This window comes from Grus americana, chromosome 4 (genome assembly GCF_028858705.1).
Source record: "Grus americana isolate bGruAme1 chromosome 4, bGruAme1.mat, whole genome shotgun sequence".
Taxonomy (NCBI): Eukaryota; Metazoa; Chordata; class Aves; order Gruiformes; family Gruidae; genus Grus; species Grus americana.
Window position 1 is genome coordinate 56,465,542 of NC_072855.1, and position 18,343 is coordinate 56,483,884.

General features: G+C 37.3%; 2 protein-coding genes across 15 annotated transcripts in view; one reads left to right on the forward strand and one right to left on the reverse strand.

Moving 5' to 3' along the window:
* Positions 1-9,660, reverse strand: part of TBCK (TBC1 domain containing kinase) — a 115,282-nt gene extending 105,622 nt beyond the window's left edge. For 3 of the 11 annotated variants that reach the window (XR_008576974.1, XR_008576975.1, XM_054824772.1), the window contains exons 1-3: positions 9,039-9,321; positions 2,834-3,068; positions 261-333 (exon numbers count right to left, since the gene is read on the reverse strand). Coding sequence is in view for 7 of the 11 variants with exons in the window: in XM_054824772.1 (XP_054680747.1) it covers positions 261-333; positions 2,834-3,026 (266 nt within the window). In the remaining 4 variants the exon portion in view is untranslated. The other 8 variants (XR_008576976.1, XM_054824773.1, XR_008576973.1 and 5 more) reach the window with 7 other exon arrangements.
* A 248-nt stretch (positions 9,661-9,908) lies between these two features.
* The window catches only part of AIMP1 (aminoacyl tRNA synthetase complex interacting multifunctional protein 1), a 36,819-nt gene continuing 28,384 nt past the window's right edge, over positions 9,909-18,343 (forward strand). For 2 of the 4 annotated variants that reach the window (XM_054824783.1, XM_054824785.1), the window contains exon 1: positions 9,909-9,955. In XM_054824783.1, coding sequence (XP_054680758.1) covers positions 9,954-9,955 — 2 coding nt within the window. In that variant the 5' untranslated portion in view covers positions 9,909-9,953. Of the gene's footprint in view, positions 9,956-10,013; positions 10,146-18,343 lie in introns of those variants that run through there. The other 2 variants (XM_054824787.1, XM_054824786.1) reach the window with 2 other exon arrangements.

An 18,343-nucleotide genomic window follows, 5' to 3' on the forward strand; every position in this document is an offset into this window, starting at 1 on the left:
TACCAGACAGGATTTTATGAGTTACAAAGTATTTCAGTCGTAAGCAAGTTCCCCACAACTCTTCTGGCTTTTAGAATCGTATGGAAATAAGTACTCCCTCTTTCAGGCACGTGTTTGTCCAATAAACAATGTCTTTAGATTAGACTTCAACAGAGTAAAATTTATATATACCAGTAAAAGTTAAAAAAGGGTCCAGGGCTTTGCCACCGATGATATGTGAAATTACAGTGAGTGGATTGGAGTTTAGCTTGACATCTTACCTGACCGGCTTGCTTTCTCGTAGCAAATCTTCCAGACTCTTTTCACAGTGTTCAGCTGCCACAACCAGTCTCTCTAATTGGGGGGAAAAAAAAAAAGTATAAGAGGACTAGAATCCAAATGAGACAATGGGAGTACAGACTTCTCAGTCTGCCTATATGGCAGATGTTAAAGTATTTTGACATTCATTGTATGGAAAATTACACACAATTAAATTTTAAAGATGTACAATTTCTGGATACCATCACCATTTTAATTTATGAGATACAGTGGATTATCTTCCCTGTTTTCTCATGCAAAGCACTGACAATCCATCCACCCAGTAACATCCTAATAAATGTTGAACCCCTCAGCCAATGTCAGTCAGATTTGACCTAAGAATAGAGGTCTCAAAGAAGATAAGCATCTACAGATTTGCACAAATCTGTGGTTGGGTTGACGAGAGACTCAAAGTAACGCCAGCTTTGAGAAAAGGGACGCTGAGTTAGCACAGGAACTTCAGTCCTGATGGGGCAACTAGCACATTACTAGCTCTAGTACCTCTTGCCCAACAAATAGCTATAGGACTTGCAGAGCTCCCACATGTTCTGAATATTGATGGGCTGGATCCGAATATAAAGGAAAAGACAAAACAATTGTTGCACTGAAGACAGCAATTAAAAAGTAGGAAAAGATGATGGTGTGAGGTGTTACATGGGGGTGGGAGATAACTCCTAAAGAAGCTGGGCTTTGCTACTTCCACTACTCATAGAACAGCTAGTAGTGAATGTTCAGATTCAAAACCAAATCAAACTGAATTTTTTCAAACATATTTTTATAAGATTGTTGCAGTAAGATAAAGATAGAAAATACTTTGAGGAACACAAGTCATCACATTAAAGCTAGAATGCTTGTTACTCAACTCTCTGTTTCTCCTTTTTGAAATCAGAAGACCACTTAAGCTTTCTTTGGAAGAAAAAAATTCTGGGATTGCCTTCCACAATGCTAGCAAATATTTAAAAGTAGTTTAATTTTACAAAAAAAAAAAATCAGTTTAAATGTTTCTCTATTACTTTTATATTCCCCTTTTGAGGGTTTTTTGGGGGAATTCACATATGTAAATACATTTTTTTGCATTCTTTTCCTAGTCTGCTTTCATATTTTCCCGTAAGGGTAACAACTGACATTTGCAAGAAAAAGAACATTAAATCACTATGCATAGGATTGACAAGTGAAAAATTCTGTCAATATCAGAATGATAAAATTTGCCACCAAATTTGCCATGTGATTTGAAAGTGATTAACTGCTATTCTAACCACCAGGTACAGAACAGTCTCCAGACTTCATGGTTAGACATCGTATTTCCTATCCTTCAAGTTACTTCAACCATCAGAAGATATTTTCTCCTTCATACTTATTATACACACCCATAAACCTTCATGTCATTGACTCTTCATTGTCAAAAAGGCCATGTTTTCCTATTTAACCATACCTTTTATTTACTGAATGTTATGTTAGCTAATGTTTCTTAACCTTAACCCAAACAGTATTGTAAGAAAATCCCAGTTTCCATTTCAAGAGCTGCTAGCAAAACCAAGATGAAAATGAATAAACTTTCTAGATCTCCTGACTGCAGAAAATGAAAAATTTACAAGTTTGAGAGCAAATGAAAACACACAAAGAACCTCCCTGCCCCGTGGAACACTTCAGTGTTTTGAGTTGGCAATACCCTCATTTTCTAAAAAAACGAAACATCCTAGCATACTGCATTATAAAGGGAAAAAAAATTACTTGCTCTACTTTATGAGACCTTGTAGCTAATCAAACAAATACATACAATGCACTTTTATATGGAAACATTGTTGAATTATAAGTTAAAGGTGGCAAACACTTAAATTGTCACAGGTGTTGCAGCCTTTTTGTGGAAATTAAGTGTTGTACTACTGCTGAGCTTGCCACAGAATAAGATCATCTGGAGCAGAAAAAACCCAAACAACTGAAGCCTTATCTGAGCTAACAATAAGTGTCATAACAGTTACTAAAAAAAATAAAAATACCTGTACTAGAATAAAGTAATCGTTAGTGGAAGAGATCTTAAAGAGCTAGCATTTAAAAAAAAAAAAAAGGGAAGCTTGCAGCCAAGACACAAGATGATTTGCTTTTGTTCTTGTTGTCTCAGTCAAGTATAAGACGCCTAATCATCACATGGAAATGTTCACAAGATTAGAACATGGGTGTAGGAGCTCAGCCTCAAAAATACATGTATTTCAACGTCCCACACAAAGACATGGCACGGCAAGTGAGTACAAGGATTTTACAACGAGGTATAAAAAGAAGAAAGTTCTTAGCTTTTATCTGTTAGCATAACATATAACAAAAGAGGACAGACAACTAACCTCTGCCTTCACTCTGTAGGGAAGAAACAAAAGCACCAGTATGGCCAGTCACAGCAAAGGTATACAGTCATTTTGAGACCGAAAACCAGCCACTTTCTGGTGCTATAAAAGCTATATTCTGCTCAGACACCTTTAGATATATTGTCACAAAAATATAACTGTAACTACACATAAAATTTCCTTTTTAAACAGATACTCACCATGTTTACCTCTGGCAATGTCAACATACTGGCAAAGCCTGGGATGGGTGATTGTTTTAAGGATTTGAAATCTCCCCAAAATTTTGATGGAGTTAGGTGTCAGAGGAAGGCCATTACTTCCACAAACATCATGTGGCAGAGCTGAGGCGAAGAAGGTGGAGGCACCCATCTCAGTGTCTTTTAAAGGAAACATCTTTTTTACACAATCTTAAGCCCTTCAAAGCAATTCGCGTTCCTTAAAAAGACAACACAGAGTAAAAATTTACTTGCAAAAGATATAGATCCTTGTGACTCAGCTTACTCGTTGTTTACTAAATAATGCAATTAAAATTTTTTTTTCTCTGTTAAGGGGGAATAGGACATTTTTGCATAATGAACACAATAATAATATTATTGTGCTGTTAATAATATGATGCAGCACTGCTGCATCATAAACACTACATCTAAAGATGAAAATATAGTGATAGTTTTAAACACAGATTTAAGAATCAAATAAAACTATTTTTAGGAGCAGATAAATGCTTGAATACAAGCAATCTTCAGATGACTACTGCAATATAGTAGGTTATTTATTTAAAAAAAACAGTAAAGGCACCAAACAGAAAAAACCTCTTCTAAAATACCACCCTGTATCAGCAGGCCACAAATGAAGATTATCACAGCTTTAGTGATAATCCAGCATCCATATACTATCGTATTTCTAACATTTAAAGCTATGAAGTAACAGTTTTCTGTCCTACCACTATTTCTTTCCCTACCCATAGGTAAACTGCTAGCTCACACACTGACTCAATAACAAATTAAGGAAGTAATCTAAGTTAAATATTTCTGTGGGACAGTCAAGCAAAATAAATTAGCTTGCAATTTAGTTCCAGGGGCACTTAGTTTCATGACCATTTTTCTCTCCAGCAGGAACAAGCTCTCTCCTCTCAACAAGGCATTTCAATTCAGTGTGAGCTAAACATTTTCTCTGCACTTTTCCATAACCAACCATTATGCCATTCAAGAATATGAAAAATCTAAAACATGCGCAAGTAACAGACACTTCTACAGTCAGCTAGGCCTCAGATAGAGCTGCCTGATCTCTTTTTACTAGCAAACTAAGAATTTAATCTGAGGCAGCAAGTACCAAAATCCAAAAACTGGATTAAGCCTCTGCTCAGCTCATTTCTGGATTACCTAGATGGAGACTCCAGGCACTACAAGCTGTCTTTAGGCAGTATTATCCCTCTGCACATGTTAACTTCCATAGAACACACATACTTGTCTGTCAGGGTACATATACGAACAGAGGTAAAAAGCCCAAGTTGATACGCTTTTAAGCAAGCTCTGTTTTGGAAGCTGTGATAGTGAAGTAGATGGCACTTCCACATAACATGGGAGGAGAGGCCATAGAACAAAAAAACCTTCATTAATGACCCTATGCAGAAGAGTACCATCCAGCTCACTCCAGCACCAGAGACATTAAGGCACAAAGCCTGGACACATCTGTGTATACAATCATCAGAAATAGTCCACTGATGTGGAAAGCACATCCAACTCTTGTCAGCTACAGAATAGTAATTATAAGCTCTAAAGAGTAGAAACAGATATGCAGTTGCTCCAGGAAAAGAGGAGGAAGAACCCTCAGGATTTGAAGCCCATAAGAGAAATAATACAAAAAGCTTAAAGTATAAACCCAACATAATTCTTTCAAACCAGATGTGATAATTTTTTTATCATCTTAGGGGCTTCATGAAACAAAAAGCAAGTAGAATAAGATTATGCAGAGCACTCATGAAGCTAAATGCTACTTTTTAATTATTCTTTCAGCCGACACTGACCTGCTGCTTTCAGGAAAAGCTATTCTCTCATGAGAAAGTCACACAGGAGAAACAGTGTGTTTAATACTTTATTGTCTCAAAATTATTTTTTCTTTAAGGGAACAACCTTGTTCCCAGCACAAAATTCCCAGTAAAAATCTACTAAGTTTCTTTTGTGAATCTTAATTGAGAGAGTAACTCCATAACAGGTTGTGCAGAGATCCTTATATACCAAACATATTTACCAAGTCCATACAAACGGAAATTATGGAAGGTACCTTCTGTTTTAACTAATACAGTCAAATTTAAGATACAAAGCAAATATAAGACTGCTCTCATTTGTGGTTTGGGGTTTTTTTCCCCCGAAGAAACACTGACATGAGATATGTACATTTAAATTCTAATATACAGATTCATATTAAATATGAATGCATAGCATTAAGGATTCATACTTAAAAAAGGGAGAAAATAATCTGAAACAGCACTGAGCATTCGAGTTTTTATAGTAGTACTTTTGTAGTAAAAGTCTTATTTATAAAGATGCAATGCTTTCATATGTTATGAATATTTACTATTTTTTTGGAAGTGATTTATTTTAGGGTGCCAACAATGTAATTTACAGTTAGAATATTCCATTGGAAAGACATAAATTGGACTGAGTGCAAGCACAAAGATTTATTGGCATGCAGCAAGTTTCAATTGGAAAGCTTTAACTGTGTATTTATAATAAGACTCACATTCCTGTAAAAACATCATGTCTGCCAAACAAACTACCTGACTTCAGAAAGAAAACATATATTAACCATGAAGAAAAAAAATCTTGACTTAGAGAATGAATTATAATCTTGCTTGGCACAACAGTCCTCTAATAATTGCTCTAAAATAATACTAAAAAAGTTAATATGATCAGAGTTGAGCAGAGGAAGAGTAAAATTATGCCAAACAGTGAGACAGATTATGTCTCTAAACAGTTAAATATGTAGCATACAATAGATTTACTCAGGTAAGAAATGTTTTCATTTTTACTGTAGGAAAATAATCTACTAGATAATACTTCTATAATACATCGTATCTGCATTTGGCTGACATTTATAAAGGAATTTTAATAAAAAGAACCATTAAATACAATCAAATCAATAACCATTTTAAGAGATTAAACTTTTCTTGTACTCTAGATCACTTGGCCTACAAGGATGAATTAGACCACCTGCAATGCTTTCAACTAGACAACTGCAGATTTATCACTCCCTTTGGTTAAGAAGCGCACAGACAAAAAGGAAGACATGAGAAAAGCAAACAATATTTCCTGTCAGCCACCTAACTGAATCAATAAAGAATTTTAGAAGGTATGCATTAGAACATGTTCTCTTATTATAGAGCTAATCCTGTGGAATCCACTAAAGCAATGAAAAAAATTCTCTCTGATGATGGAAAAGAGGTAGTTCTGTCAATAGCTACCTTCACAATTAAACTCCAATTTCTGTCCTTAACTCTCAAGTTCCATAAATTCCAGGGACTGACTTGAAAAATAAACCAAGTAACCCCAAATTAAAAACTTAATCTGTCAATCACCTTTTAAAAAGGGCCACACATTACAGCTTAAGTGAAAGGGGTTTTTTAAACTAAATTATTTCAGTCTAGTCTTTAGTAGCTTACTGATATTTCTAAATTCAAACAGAACTGTTATACATATTTAAAAAATCACCTGGACAAAAAAAAAAAAAGATCTTATCTAACTATTTTTAAATTGTGAGGTTTTTCAGTCTGTTTTGGTTTTTTGCTGGGTTTTTTTGTTTGTTTTTTAAATCCACATCCAAGTCTAGTACAACTATAAATACAGAGAGTGCTACACATCCTCCTTATGTTCAAGACACACATTTTTACGCCTCAAACTCGCCTTTTTGTATAGAAAAGACACATATTGCATTAATTCTATGATTTGGAGAAATAAATTATATCCTGTAGAACTTCTCTATTACTTTGGAATAAAAACAGGAGGAGAAAAAAAAAAGGTTTGTTACTTTAAACTGACACCAGAAACAGTTAAAACAAATTCAGTTTTGTGATTGAATTCTGGAAATTCAATTCTAATATTCCAAAACAGTGAGGATGGAATATGAAGCAAAGACTTGTCTTATTAGTGTCATCTAAAATTACTGAGTCATTGTTTCCAAAGCACTGTTTATTCCATACATGACAGACAGTCTATCACATCTCTGAAAAGAAGGTCTGACATAAAGATTAGAAGTCCCGGAGTAGCCTGTTTTGCATCCTACCTCTGAATGACCTTCCCTAGCCCACTGACTCTATCCAAGTCTCCCTTAAAGATGTTACAGTATACAAAAATACTAACCAACATTTTCAGCAAAACCCACCATAAACAGAAGACCTTTACAAATTCCTATTTAATATTCAGATTAGCACTATTTTGATAATCTTTCACTTGATAGCTTTTCCATGCCCAACAGTGAGAACTAAAATCCAAAAGGTAGCCCCTCATCTACAGAGCAGCTTATTTGCTCCTCTGAATACCTACTGCTCTCAGAGAACAAATATTTTTTCTTCAAAATTTAGCATTTTCTAGCCATCATTTGCAACTTTTTCACTGCAGCAGTACTAAGGCAATTGAATGGACACAAAGAACTTGGCCCTTCAAAAAAATAATACATCCAAACATATAAATTTGACTCTCAGAAGCAAATATTGCACATATAAACAGACCAACCTGAATGAATCCATCCTGTGAAACACATCTATGGTTTCTAAAGCATTCACATACAGAAATAAAGACAACTAGCCATGTGCAACAATACCTGCTGGTAGTTTGAAATGGCTAGTTATTTAATTGCCTCCTGAGTATCCAGGTGTAAATGTCCCTTGCCTAATGAAGGCAGCTTTTCAGAATTAAAATATAATTATAATCAGTACTGCTACTGAATTATTTTAAAAGCACTTGAGAATACTTTCAGGAAAGCAGGCGGCCTGAACATCCTGTGCTTACACTGTTTTTCATTTAATCAGTATTTTCAACAAAGTAGGCCATTTCATATGAAGAAATTATTTCAAAAAAAATCTTTTCTTTTGCTCTGAAGTCTTAAAATATTCCTGTTGCAACTATAGTAGTTACTAATTTGTTAAAGTAACTGAAATAAAAGATGCAATTTTAGCTACAGTGTTGCTACTTCACAAAAAAACCAAAAGCGTGTGATTTGCTTCTCACTGTCCGCCATCACTCAGCTATTCATAAAGTTTATTAAAATGCATAACATATTGAAGAAAAGCTGAATTCAGATCTCTATGGAAGGGAGCACAGAAAATAAATAAGAGGTTGTTAGTACAATCACAATAATGAGCTGGCACATGTTCACTTCATAATAAGAATAAAAAATAGTTACTTAGCCTAATTTCTGCAGGGGTGAGGGGGACTGTGGATTAAATGTAGTTTACCTCACAAATCTTTTTTTCATCTGCAGTATAAACATCTACTACAAACACCACTTGTACTACAGAGATTTCATAAGATTGCTTAAAAATCTAAATGTAAGCAGTGTTGCATTTAACCAAATGTTTTCCCCTGTGGCATAATATCAAAACATCCTCTTTTACAAAGTTTTCTAACTTCTCTAACATTCTTGGAAGTAAGAAGTATTCTGCATATAAATAAAGAATAATTATGCAGTCATAGGCAGATAATTATAGACCATACACATATTAGGCACACTTAAAAAAAAATTATTATTCTGTCCAAACTAATAAATTCAGTGCAGAAAAGAAACACTTTTCTTCAGATTCCAGGTACACCACTTCAGCAATAGACAGAATAAGTAAGTGTGCCAAAATTGTCATTATAATACTGTTACTCAAGATAAACAGAAAATGCAAACCAGATTTTGACAAGGCTCCAATGAATACACAAATTTGAGGGGAAAAAAAAAAAAAAGACAGGTATCATGGCATTTTTGGCAGAGGTAACTGACATATATTTGAAGAGTTATTTCATGAAAATGCTAAATAGTACTTCCTTTCCCTACTCTTGTAGGGATATTAAAGCATCATTTCACTCAAGTGAAATATAAGCCATGAGCAAAGATTAAAACAATGCTTTGTCTCAGTAATATTTGGAGAATTTTGTCACATAGACACAAAAGCCTCTGTATTCTATCTAGCTATTTACATAAGAAGACTTACTGGTGTTGTTTGGAGCATTTACAATGTTACCACATAGATTAAGATGTTGCTGCTTTGATATCTCAAGTTTCCTATCTGCAGCTAGAACATTTAGCTAGTTAAAAAAAAATAACAACACTTGGACAGCACGAAGAAAACATATAACCTAATTTTGATAGATCAGGGCAGACTTTTAGTCACATCTCTTCATTTTATAAACCTATCATTTCTTTTACCTGTTTATCAGTGTCTTTTGGTTACAGCCTGCCTGCTACTTCAGTAGCTCTACGCACATAAAAATGGGGCTTGTTACCATTTGATATATGCATTACACACGTCTGTTCGGGAATTAAATCTAGTAAAAGAGAAATCAGTTTTAAGCAGTTTGCTAAATGACTGCTAGAAATGCTGGTAACCTCTGTCCGCCCCGCTACCTTCTCAGGCCCTATAAGCGCGCTAGCCAGAGACCCCCCCGGCCCTGAGCGCCCAGGCCGGCGCTCGCAGCCCAAAACGGAGCCCAAAAAGGCGCGAGCCAGAGCTGCCTTTCCAACCGGCCCTGCACGCCCCACGGCGCTGAGGGGGACCGCTCGCCCTGCGCCACCGCCTCGCCTCGTTCCGGCCGGGCCGGCCGCTCCCTCAGCCCCTCCGTTACGCACCGGCGGGGGCTCCCTCAGCGGAGGCTGCCAGCCTGGGCACGGCCTAGCGAGGGAAGGGGAGGGCCAGAGCCGGTGTCGGGGGTTCCTGCGCGAGCGCCGCTGCCCCCGCTGCGCGCCCCGCCCCCGAGCGCGGCACCAATACCCTCAACCGCTCTCGCCGCTCCGCGGTGTCACTCCACCCCGCCGGCCGACAGAAGGACCCTGGCATAGAGGCGTCCTGCGCAATGCCTGAGCTTTGCTTTTGTTTGGGCCTTTTAAAAAAAAAAGAAATAAGAGTTTAACACGGTTTTCCTCTCCGCGCGCGCGTGCGTCTCTGCACGTGTGTGTACACACACACAATGTGTTGAGTGCCTCGGCCTTAAAAATAGTGTTCGCTGGCGTTAGCGAGGCTTTCCTGGGCATCCTTTTATAAATCTCAGGCACTCGCTTGGGCAGCCTGGCAGAGAGGGTCCTTTTTCCCTCAGCGGAGGAAGGTGTGTGGCGGCCGCTCGGTTCATGTGAGTGCCTCTCGGTGCGGCCTGTAGGGCCCGGCCGAGTTCCAACACGGGGGCGGTGGTTTTGCCCCTCAGCGCGCCTCTTGGTGGCTTAGTTCGGTCGTCTCTGGCTGCTGGGGCCTGCGTCGTGGCGGTCTGATGCCCTGGTGCTCCCCCACGGGCCGGGCCGGGCCGAGCGCTCTGGGGCGGGCAGGTGGGAGCCTGGCAGGGCCGTGTTAGTTTGCTTCGAACCGTCGGCGCAGTGGGGGGAGCGGCTGGAACGGGGAGGTCCCTGTGGGCTGTTTAGTGCGGCAGTAGTCGTAGGGAGGCCGCTGCTGTCCCTCTGAGGGGAATTCCCCTGTAGCGGAGGGGCAGGATGAGTGTCTCGAATCAGAGGAAACGGCGTTATGTTTATTGTTGTCTAACTTAATCACGGACCTTAATGTGCGCTGTTGCTGTACGGTGGCATTGCAAATACAGCTACCACACTGCAGGGAGGAAGCATGCACGTGAAGTGGTTCTTCTGGAATCAGTTGTGTTCCTTTATTCAGCCCGTGGACTGAAGTGACAGCTTGGAAGTGGCATAGTGGTGTGCTGTTGAAGAAAATGCTGTAATAGCCTGGAAAGTACAGGCACGGAGTATTTATTGAGTTTTGCATAGGAACAGCCACTACTAATTGAAAAGTAGATGCTTTCTCTGATTTGGTGAATGGTGTATGTGTTCGTTATGCTTTTGCATAGACTTCAGTGAGTGAAAAGCAGAGTATAACTATTTGGTCCATCCTCAGTAGAGATACCTGCAAGATTTAACATACAGCATGTATTCTGCACAGGGATGCATGGATTGGATAACAGGGATGAGCTTATGATTTGTTGCTTGTTAGGTTATGTTACACATGAGTCCACAGCTAACCAGCATATGAGGATGTTACTGAAGTACTGTGTACATTGAGCTAAACAGTAAGTGGCTTTGTGCTGGGTTTAGCAGCTGGTAAAATGAAGAAAATACTACTGCAAAATAAGTAATCCTTGCATTTCCTGCTCTTTCTGTTTCTTTAACTCAGATATTAATTTTTGGGTTGTTAATGTAGTCATTGCTTTTCACAATTAGTTTTGCAATTCAGGATACTTACATGAAATCTGTCGTAAGGTGAGGTAGTAGTAATTAAATATAGCGTCTTATTTTTGTATGCCCTTATTGTTCACTTACCATATTATTCTCCAGTTATTTTTAAATAATAATACAGGATTTGGCAGAGCTGTTGGAAAGTAAGCCCAAAATCTGTAAAATAAAACCTAAACCTGAATTTTTAATGCTGGATATTATTAAAAGGGATAAGGCCTTAGAAATGAGTAACAGAGACACCTTCAACAAATCTTATCAAATAGTTGACAAAGTGGGGTGCTTTGGGGTTGGTTTGGTTTTTTTGGTGTTTCATTTTGTTCTTTCAGCTAGCCTGAAGGATCCTTGCTTGTCAGTGTGACTTCATCATAATACATTCTCCCCACCCTGTCACAAATTAACAATATATTCTTGTTATGGTAATTTTGACTTTAAAGAATTTTAAGAAATATATAGGTGAGTTGCTTTCATGTTTTAGCAGCAATGAATCTTGAAGGTGCAAGATAGTGAAGACAGAGTGATTTAAGTCAAAATGATTCTTAAAACTATCTTCAGCAAATTTGGGCTCTGGAATGTCATTTTCCAGTTGTAAATATGAAGCCTGTGCATATTTTCCTTACATTGCTATAGGTGTATTTGTTTCTTTTACACCTTTAAATGTAAATAGAGAAAGAAACAACTGCTCATTCCCCAGGCTGAAAGCATTGGACAGTCTGGAGAGAATGGCATTAAATGAAAAAGGATGTTTCTTAAAAAAAAAAAGGACATTTGTGCAAATCGGAAATAATAAGACTCTTGAGTTGCCTAGACTGATGCTTCTAATGACGAAGCATATATGAGTAGGAAAAAAATCTGAAAAATAAAAGTTTAGTGCAGAAAGGCATGATGAAGTTGCTTTGACATCATTATAACTCTAATTTAGTATGAATTTAACAATGGCAGTCTCACCTAGGGCCTCGTTATTGAAGGAGAGCCAAACAGTCCATGGATATTTCTTCATCCTTTTGATTTAGGAGATGTTCTCTGTAATGGCTTTTCTCCTAAATATATTTGACTGAAGTCCGTTTAATGAATTATTGTTATTTCAATTATACATGTTATCCAAGAAGAGTAGCAATAAAGTTAATTGTATGCTATGATGGGGGGAGGCAAGGAACCCCCTAGGACTTCTTATGCTTTGCAAAATCCTTTAAATCAATTCATGGCTTTTTCTTAAAATTCTTTTTGAAAATCAGTCGAGGGATTCTAGTCTACTAGAGTCTTTGACTTTCTACTGACCTGGAAGTTTCACAATATTATGCTTTCCTGAAAAGAGATCTTTAAAAGTCATGTGACTAATGCTCCATCATGCAAGGCGTATTGGTGGCATTCCTCCCTCTTCCTGCTCTTTTTCTTTCTAAAGTTGCCTGCTTAATATCCTTGGTAGAATCATGTCTTTGAAGAACAGAGTCCTAATTTAGAGAATGTTGAAAAAAACCATATTTAACTGTAATGTTTATCACTGAAATTAGAAATTCAGTGTGTCAAGCATATAGCACGAAATCTAAGTGACACATCATCACAATAATTTGATCAGTGTTTCCACATTATATCTTAATCTTTTGTTTGTTTTTCTTCCATAAACTCCATAGAGACCTGGTTGTTTCTGACTTTGGGGGTGTTGTTTCTTAAATTAGGACTAAAGTAGAAAGTAAAAAACTTTGGATTTGTATTAGTCTGTAATACACAATACACATAGTTGGCATGAAGCTTTAAAGACAGTTTCTGGAAATATTTTTTAAACTCCTCAAAATATTTCTATACTTTTATTATACAGCACATTTTAAACTATAGAATTGTGCTAGTCAGCATTATAACATAAGTTGTAGTGATTTGTGTGTGTTTCTGAATCAACAGACCAATTCTAAAACTGCTGCTCCATGTAAATTTACTAATTAGCAGTGGAATCAAATTAGGAAAGTACCAATTTTTCATGCACCACCACCACCACCCCCCCCACTAAAGTAGAATAAATAATTTTATTGATGTCATATTACTCTCTTCATTTCTGAAGAAGCCCTAAGAAGCTGAGGTAGCTTGTATATTCTGGAGGACAAGAACTCAAATAATAGCATCAGAATGAAGTGTGGATCTTGAATTGGCAAGAAAAAAAATGTATTGAGATGCAAAATAGAAGATGAGTGTTATCCAAGACCTGTCTAGTCCAAGAGTGAAAAGAAAAATGAGTTCTCGGGTGCCTGCAAATCCTACCTACTTTACAAGTCCCTGTAAGCATACTGGGGAAATATCTGTATAATAAAAATAATGTAAAGCAGTTGTCATAAGAAGGATTGATCAAGTGTGCAGAAAGACAAATCTAGTATCTACTGTAATATTTTGGACTTTTCTGATTTATTTGATTGCTGTATGTCACAGCTGCCATTTGAATGAATCCATTCACATTTGCCTCTTCTAAGGGAGTGTCTCCTAAAACCTAAGGAATGTCAAATGCTAGACAGCACAGATAAAACTGAGGGGTCAGCATAGAGGGCAGCTGCTAGGAACATCAGATGTGAGCAAAGTAAATAGCATCTCTTGTTTCTTGCAGTGATATGAATTATATGAAGTCAGTCCAGCAGAGACCCCCAAAACCGCCTGTTTATTCTCCTTCTAAGCAATTACCTGTATGGTTCTTATTACCGTCACCAAGAAACATTTCTCTTGTTAGATTTCCTGTCATACAGGGGGCAAGAGGGAAATCAATGTTTAATTTCATTTCCATGGTTACATTAAGTATTTAACAGTAAGGGGAAAAATAATTTCCATGGTTACCTTAGTATTTAACAGTATGGGAAAAAAAAGTCATCTCTGGCTTTTTTTCCCCCTGGTGTGGTAGAAGCCATCCTTACTCATAATTTAATACGGTTTCAAAAATATTTGGATACTTCTCAAAGCAGACATCCGCTTTCATTGTTTTTATTTTCATATATGTATGTTGTTGTTGTTCTTGGGGAAAAAGTGTTTTCCTTTAAAAAAAAAAACTTCCTTTAAGCAAAAACTGAAAAATGGTTTACTAACTAGGCTTGATGACCACAGATCAGTAGGTCATCAGTTTAAGATTTTACAATTTTCTTTTCTCTTGGAGAAGAAGAAAATGTAGTACTGTCTGTGTTACGATGTTAGAGGTCAATTTCTTCAGTGTGAGTGTAAAATTAATACAATAGTGTTTTACTTCACAGGAGGTTTGTTTATCCTGCTTTCACAGTTAGCAAATCTTTGGTGTGTGTTGTTTCCTAAATAATCACACTTGAATATGTGGAAATATCACAATTGGAAGGGTAGGTTTTACTACATGATTTTTAAAGTTAAATAAAACACCGGGATATAAAAGAGGGGAATATTATTGGGTTTGTACCACTGAGTGTAATGAAAAGACCTTACAGAAGAGGAGCAAAAGATCTCAAGTTCATTCTCATCTATTATACCATAATCACTTTGGACAGATGTTTGCCTAACCTGTTTTAAAACCTTCCAGTGATGGATATTCCACAACCTCCATAGGCAGCCTATTCAGTCCTTTACTCTTACTTGAAAGTTTTCCAGATGCCTAACTTAAATCTTCCTTGCTTTTTCCTGTCTGCAGTAGACCTGCTGAACAGTTTAGTCCCATTCTCATACCAACATCCTTTGCGTTTGAAGAACGAGACCAAGTCTCCCATCTATCTTCTATAGACTAAACAACTACACTTCTTTCAAGCTTTTTGATCTTCTTTGAAGTGTCTTTACAAAGTTGAGAGACAGGAAAGGAGAATCTGAACAAAAGCAAATCTCTGTGGCAATTGTGGGGGATCTTGAGTATGCATGGGTGCAATGCGAATATTGCTTGGGAAGCCTCTGGAGCAGCTGAGGCAGTTTGCCTATAATAAAATGTGGCTAGTCAGGACTTTCCTGACTTGCCTCTTCTTTATTTCCTCCCCTCCCCCTTGCACTTCTTTTCTAGAGAAATTGCAAGCTTGAGGGGTGGTGGTTTATTTAGTTTTGTTCCCCCCCAAAACTGGAGGGGAGAGGCATGGAAAGGGAATAGATTCCCAGGTGAGAAGTTGTTTTTTATAATGTTTGGCCTGTGGTGCTGTGTTAATTGATTCATTCATTAGTTACCTTTACACTTTTTGAGCCATAGTCTTCTAATAGTGAAGTCCATAACAAGCATAAAACATTTGGGAAGCAGGTATTTCCCTCCTGAAAACGTAGTCCCTTTGGTTCCAGTCAGTTGAATAGATCTTACAGAACAATGGAAAGAACTTTTTGAGCATAATAAAAATGTGCTAGTTAGCTTGGGTAGCATAATGGCTCCAAATGTTTTGAGATTATCACTGTATTCATTTTATTAATTTGAGTATTCCTAAACTGTCCAAGCATACATGTTTATATTTAAATAAGAAAAGTTCCTTACCTGAGCATGCTCTGTGCTTCTGACAAATGATTATAAATTCAGTATGGTTAGAAACTTGTAATCAATTATAACTGCAGTTATAATTAATTATGATTTGATTGCTCTATGCCCCCCCCAGAATCATCTTAAAAATGGCATGACTTTCAGGACTGGCAGATGGTGCCTGTTTCAGATCTTAGTGTCCTCTTACTTTCATATTATTAGCTTCAAAAATAGTTTGCAATTTCAGTTTTCAATATCATATTTTAAATAAGTGACTGGTTCAAATGGAGAAAGAAGAGGAGCAATTTAATCATTTGTTTATTCCTTTGTATGCTATTTATTTTGCTGTGGTAATTAATCTACTACAGTGATTCTAATGCTGCTGCTTACAGGCTAATATTGAGCTGCATTAGCAGTAGTGTGTGACCACCAAAGGATTTGTTTCTGGATCATCATGCATATTCTTCCTTTCGAATGTCCTTGGCTCTGTTTTTCTGTTACTCAGCAAATCTTGTCTCCTACCATGGGATCAGGGCAGGAATGGGGGGAATAAAAGTAACTATGAAAATAAATCAGCATCTGAATAATATTTTCTTTCAAGTCTTGGAGCAGAGCACCTTCCAGTTGTTCACTTGGATATTTGTGGTTTGGTTTACTTCATTCTGTTTTGCCAGACTATTGTCAGTTGGTCAGTGGCCTTCTGGTAAGGGTAGGTCACCCATTCTGTCCATAGAAATTGAGGAGGGGATGTTTGTCCAAGAAACCTTTATTGTCCATATGGGGTGTGAACATTATTAATAAAGATATGAATTACTGTTAAAGGGATAAGTGAGGGAATCATCTCTGCCTACCAAGATGAAGCATAAGGTTTCTCTTAAGTTACATTTACAACCTAGAGTCATGACAGTCTTAAATTGATCTATTTTGATGATTTAAATGCATTGATGGGAGTCTGTGACAGTAGCTGTAATCACTTGTTGACACTTGCTGTTTCTAAAGAAAATTATTTTGATGATACCTTACTGAAATGGGAATTGGATTAATTCCTCTTTGCTGTGTACAATTTTCAAAGAGAAATTCCAGGAAAGAGATACCTTCTGCTGACTTAGCTTTTACAATTTTTGTTACACTTCACAAATTTGTATACTATTCTTAAGTTTTTATGCCACTATATATAAATTGACAGCCTAGAAACTGTTCCTTCAAAAACTGTAGAGTAGGAAGCTTAAACTAGCATTCACTTTAGAAAGCAGTATATACTGCATTTGACCATCATCCGTTAAACACAATTCGTGTGGAAGAACCCATTCTTCTTTCCTCAGAATGCTGGAAAAAACCTGACAGAGATTCTGTGCTGGATTAGAGGAAAATTGAATTCCTCTCATAACTGCTTCCCTGGTGTGTTGTCTCATATCCTAATTATCTGAGAGCCGACAGGTTCTGAGATGCTTTTTACATTTGAGAGTGGCTGGCAATGCATAAAACATCATCAAAAATTGCCTCGAGTTAGCAAATCTCTTCTTGAGATCATTTGGTACAATCTTTTGGCATAAAACTATCCATTATAGATGACTTTTATTTCCATTTCCTTCTCATCAGGAGTTTTTCCCAACATAACTTCAACTGAGTATGAATTAATAGTTAAAAGATTAGTCTCTGACTTCAGGACCCTCTCTCGGAAATGTTCCATGGCTGTTGGATCTGGTTTTTATCCCAGAGTGTTTCTCAATTACAGTTTAATATACAGCTTTGTAGTGGCATCTTGTTTCAGACTCTGAAGATAAGTGAGCAGATCGTTTCGGCAGCTCAGTTGGCCGGGGCAGCTAGGGACCGCTACTCCCACAGGAGTGCACGGGCTTGCACTTGGCGTGCAAGAGGTACTACGTTGGGCCTGGTAGCAGCTGCTCTGGAGTGAGGACGTAAGTTCACATTCATGCTTGTCCTACTGCAAGGTTAGAAACCCTCTATGTGAAGTGCTCTAGTAATTGGTAACAGTCACACGCTAAGGAAGTCACCATTGCCAACTAGGATACGACACTGAATTGTACACCAGGGAAATTAATCTTTTCTTAGGGGTTGAATTACCCTGCTTGTGTCACAGTGGGTAAGTAATTTCATATCCATATGACCATCTATATAGTAATGCTAGTGATAAGAACTAGGCACAGACTTTTTTTCCCTTTACATATAGCTTATAATTAAATTTTACTGAGAACTTACCTGCAAATCTGCACTTTTTGAAGATGCTAAACTAAGATATTCTAATTGAAAATAATTGTTTTAAATGGTTGGATTTTTAATAGAATATTTTGGAACACAGCAAAGTTATAATTTAGCTCAATTTGTCTTAAACTGTGCAGACAAAAGAAGCTTTGAACCCATAGATGAAATATGGCTATTCCCCAAAAGCTGCTTGGAGGATTTTTCTGTCGGATACTGTCAGTCTTAATAGCTGACATCAGCCCTCTCAGTGTCCAAGACGAGTGCACAAGGGGTTTGTTTGCTTTTTTTTTTCTTCTCCTCTACACAGATCTAGTAATAAAAGAGGAAAATAATTTATTACATACAATGACAAAGAAGGTTCTAAAAGGCAATTACAGGACTCCTTACCTTTTTTTTTTGGTACCATTAAAAGATACAATATTGCTGTGGTTTCTCTCAGTCAGCGTTTAAGTATTTATAGAAGATGTGATCCAGAAGTTTACCTAGACTAACATACTGTAACTCAATAACCATGTTGCTATTCTGGACTACCGAGTATACTTACTTTGAAATTGGGTGCTCGTAAACCCAGATATTTAGTAACAGTGATGTTCCTAACTTAGTTCTTTTCAGGACCAGCGCGTGAACATTTTTGTGAGAAGTTATTCATAAA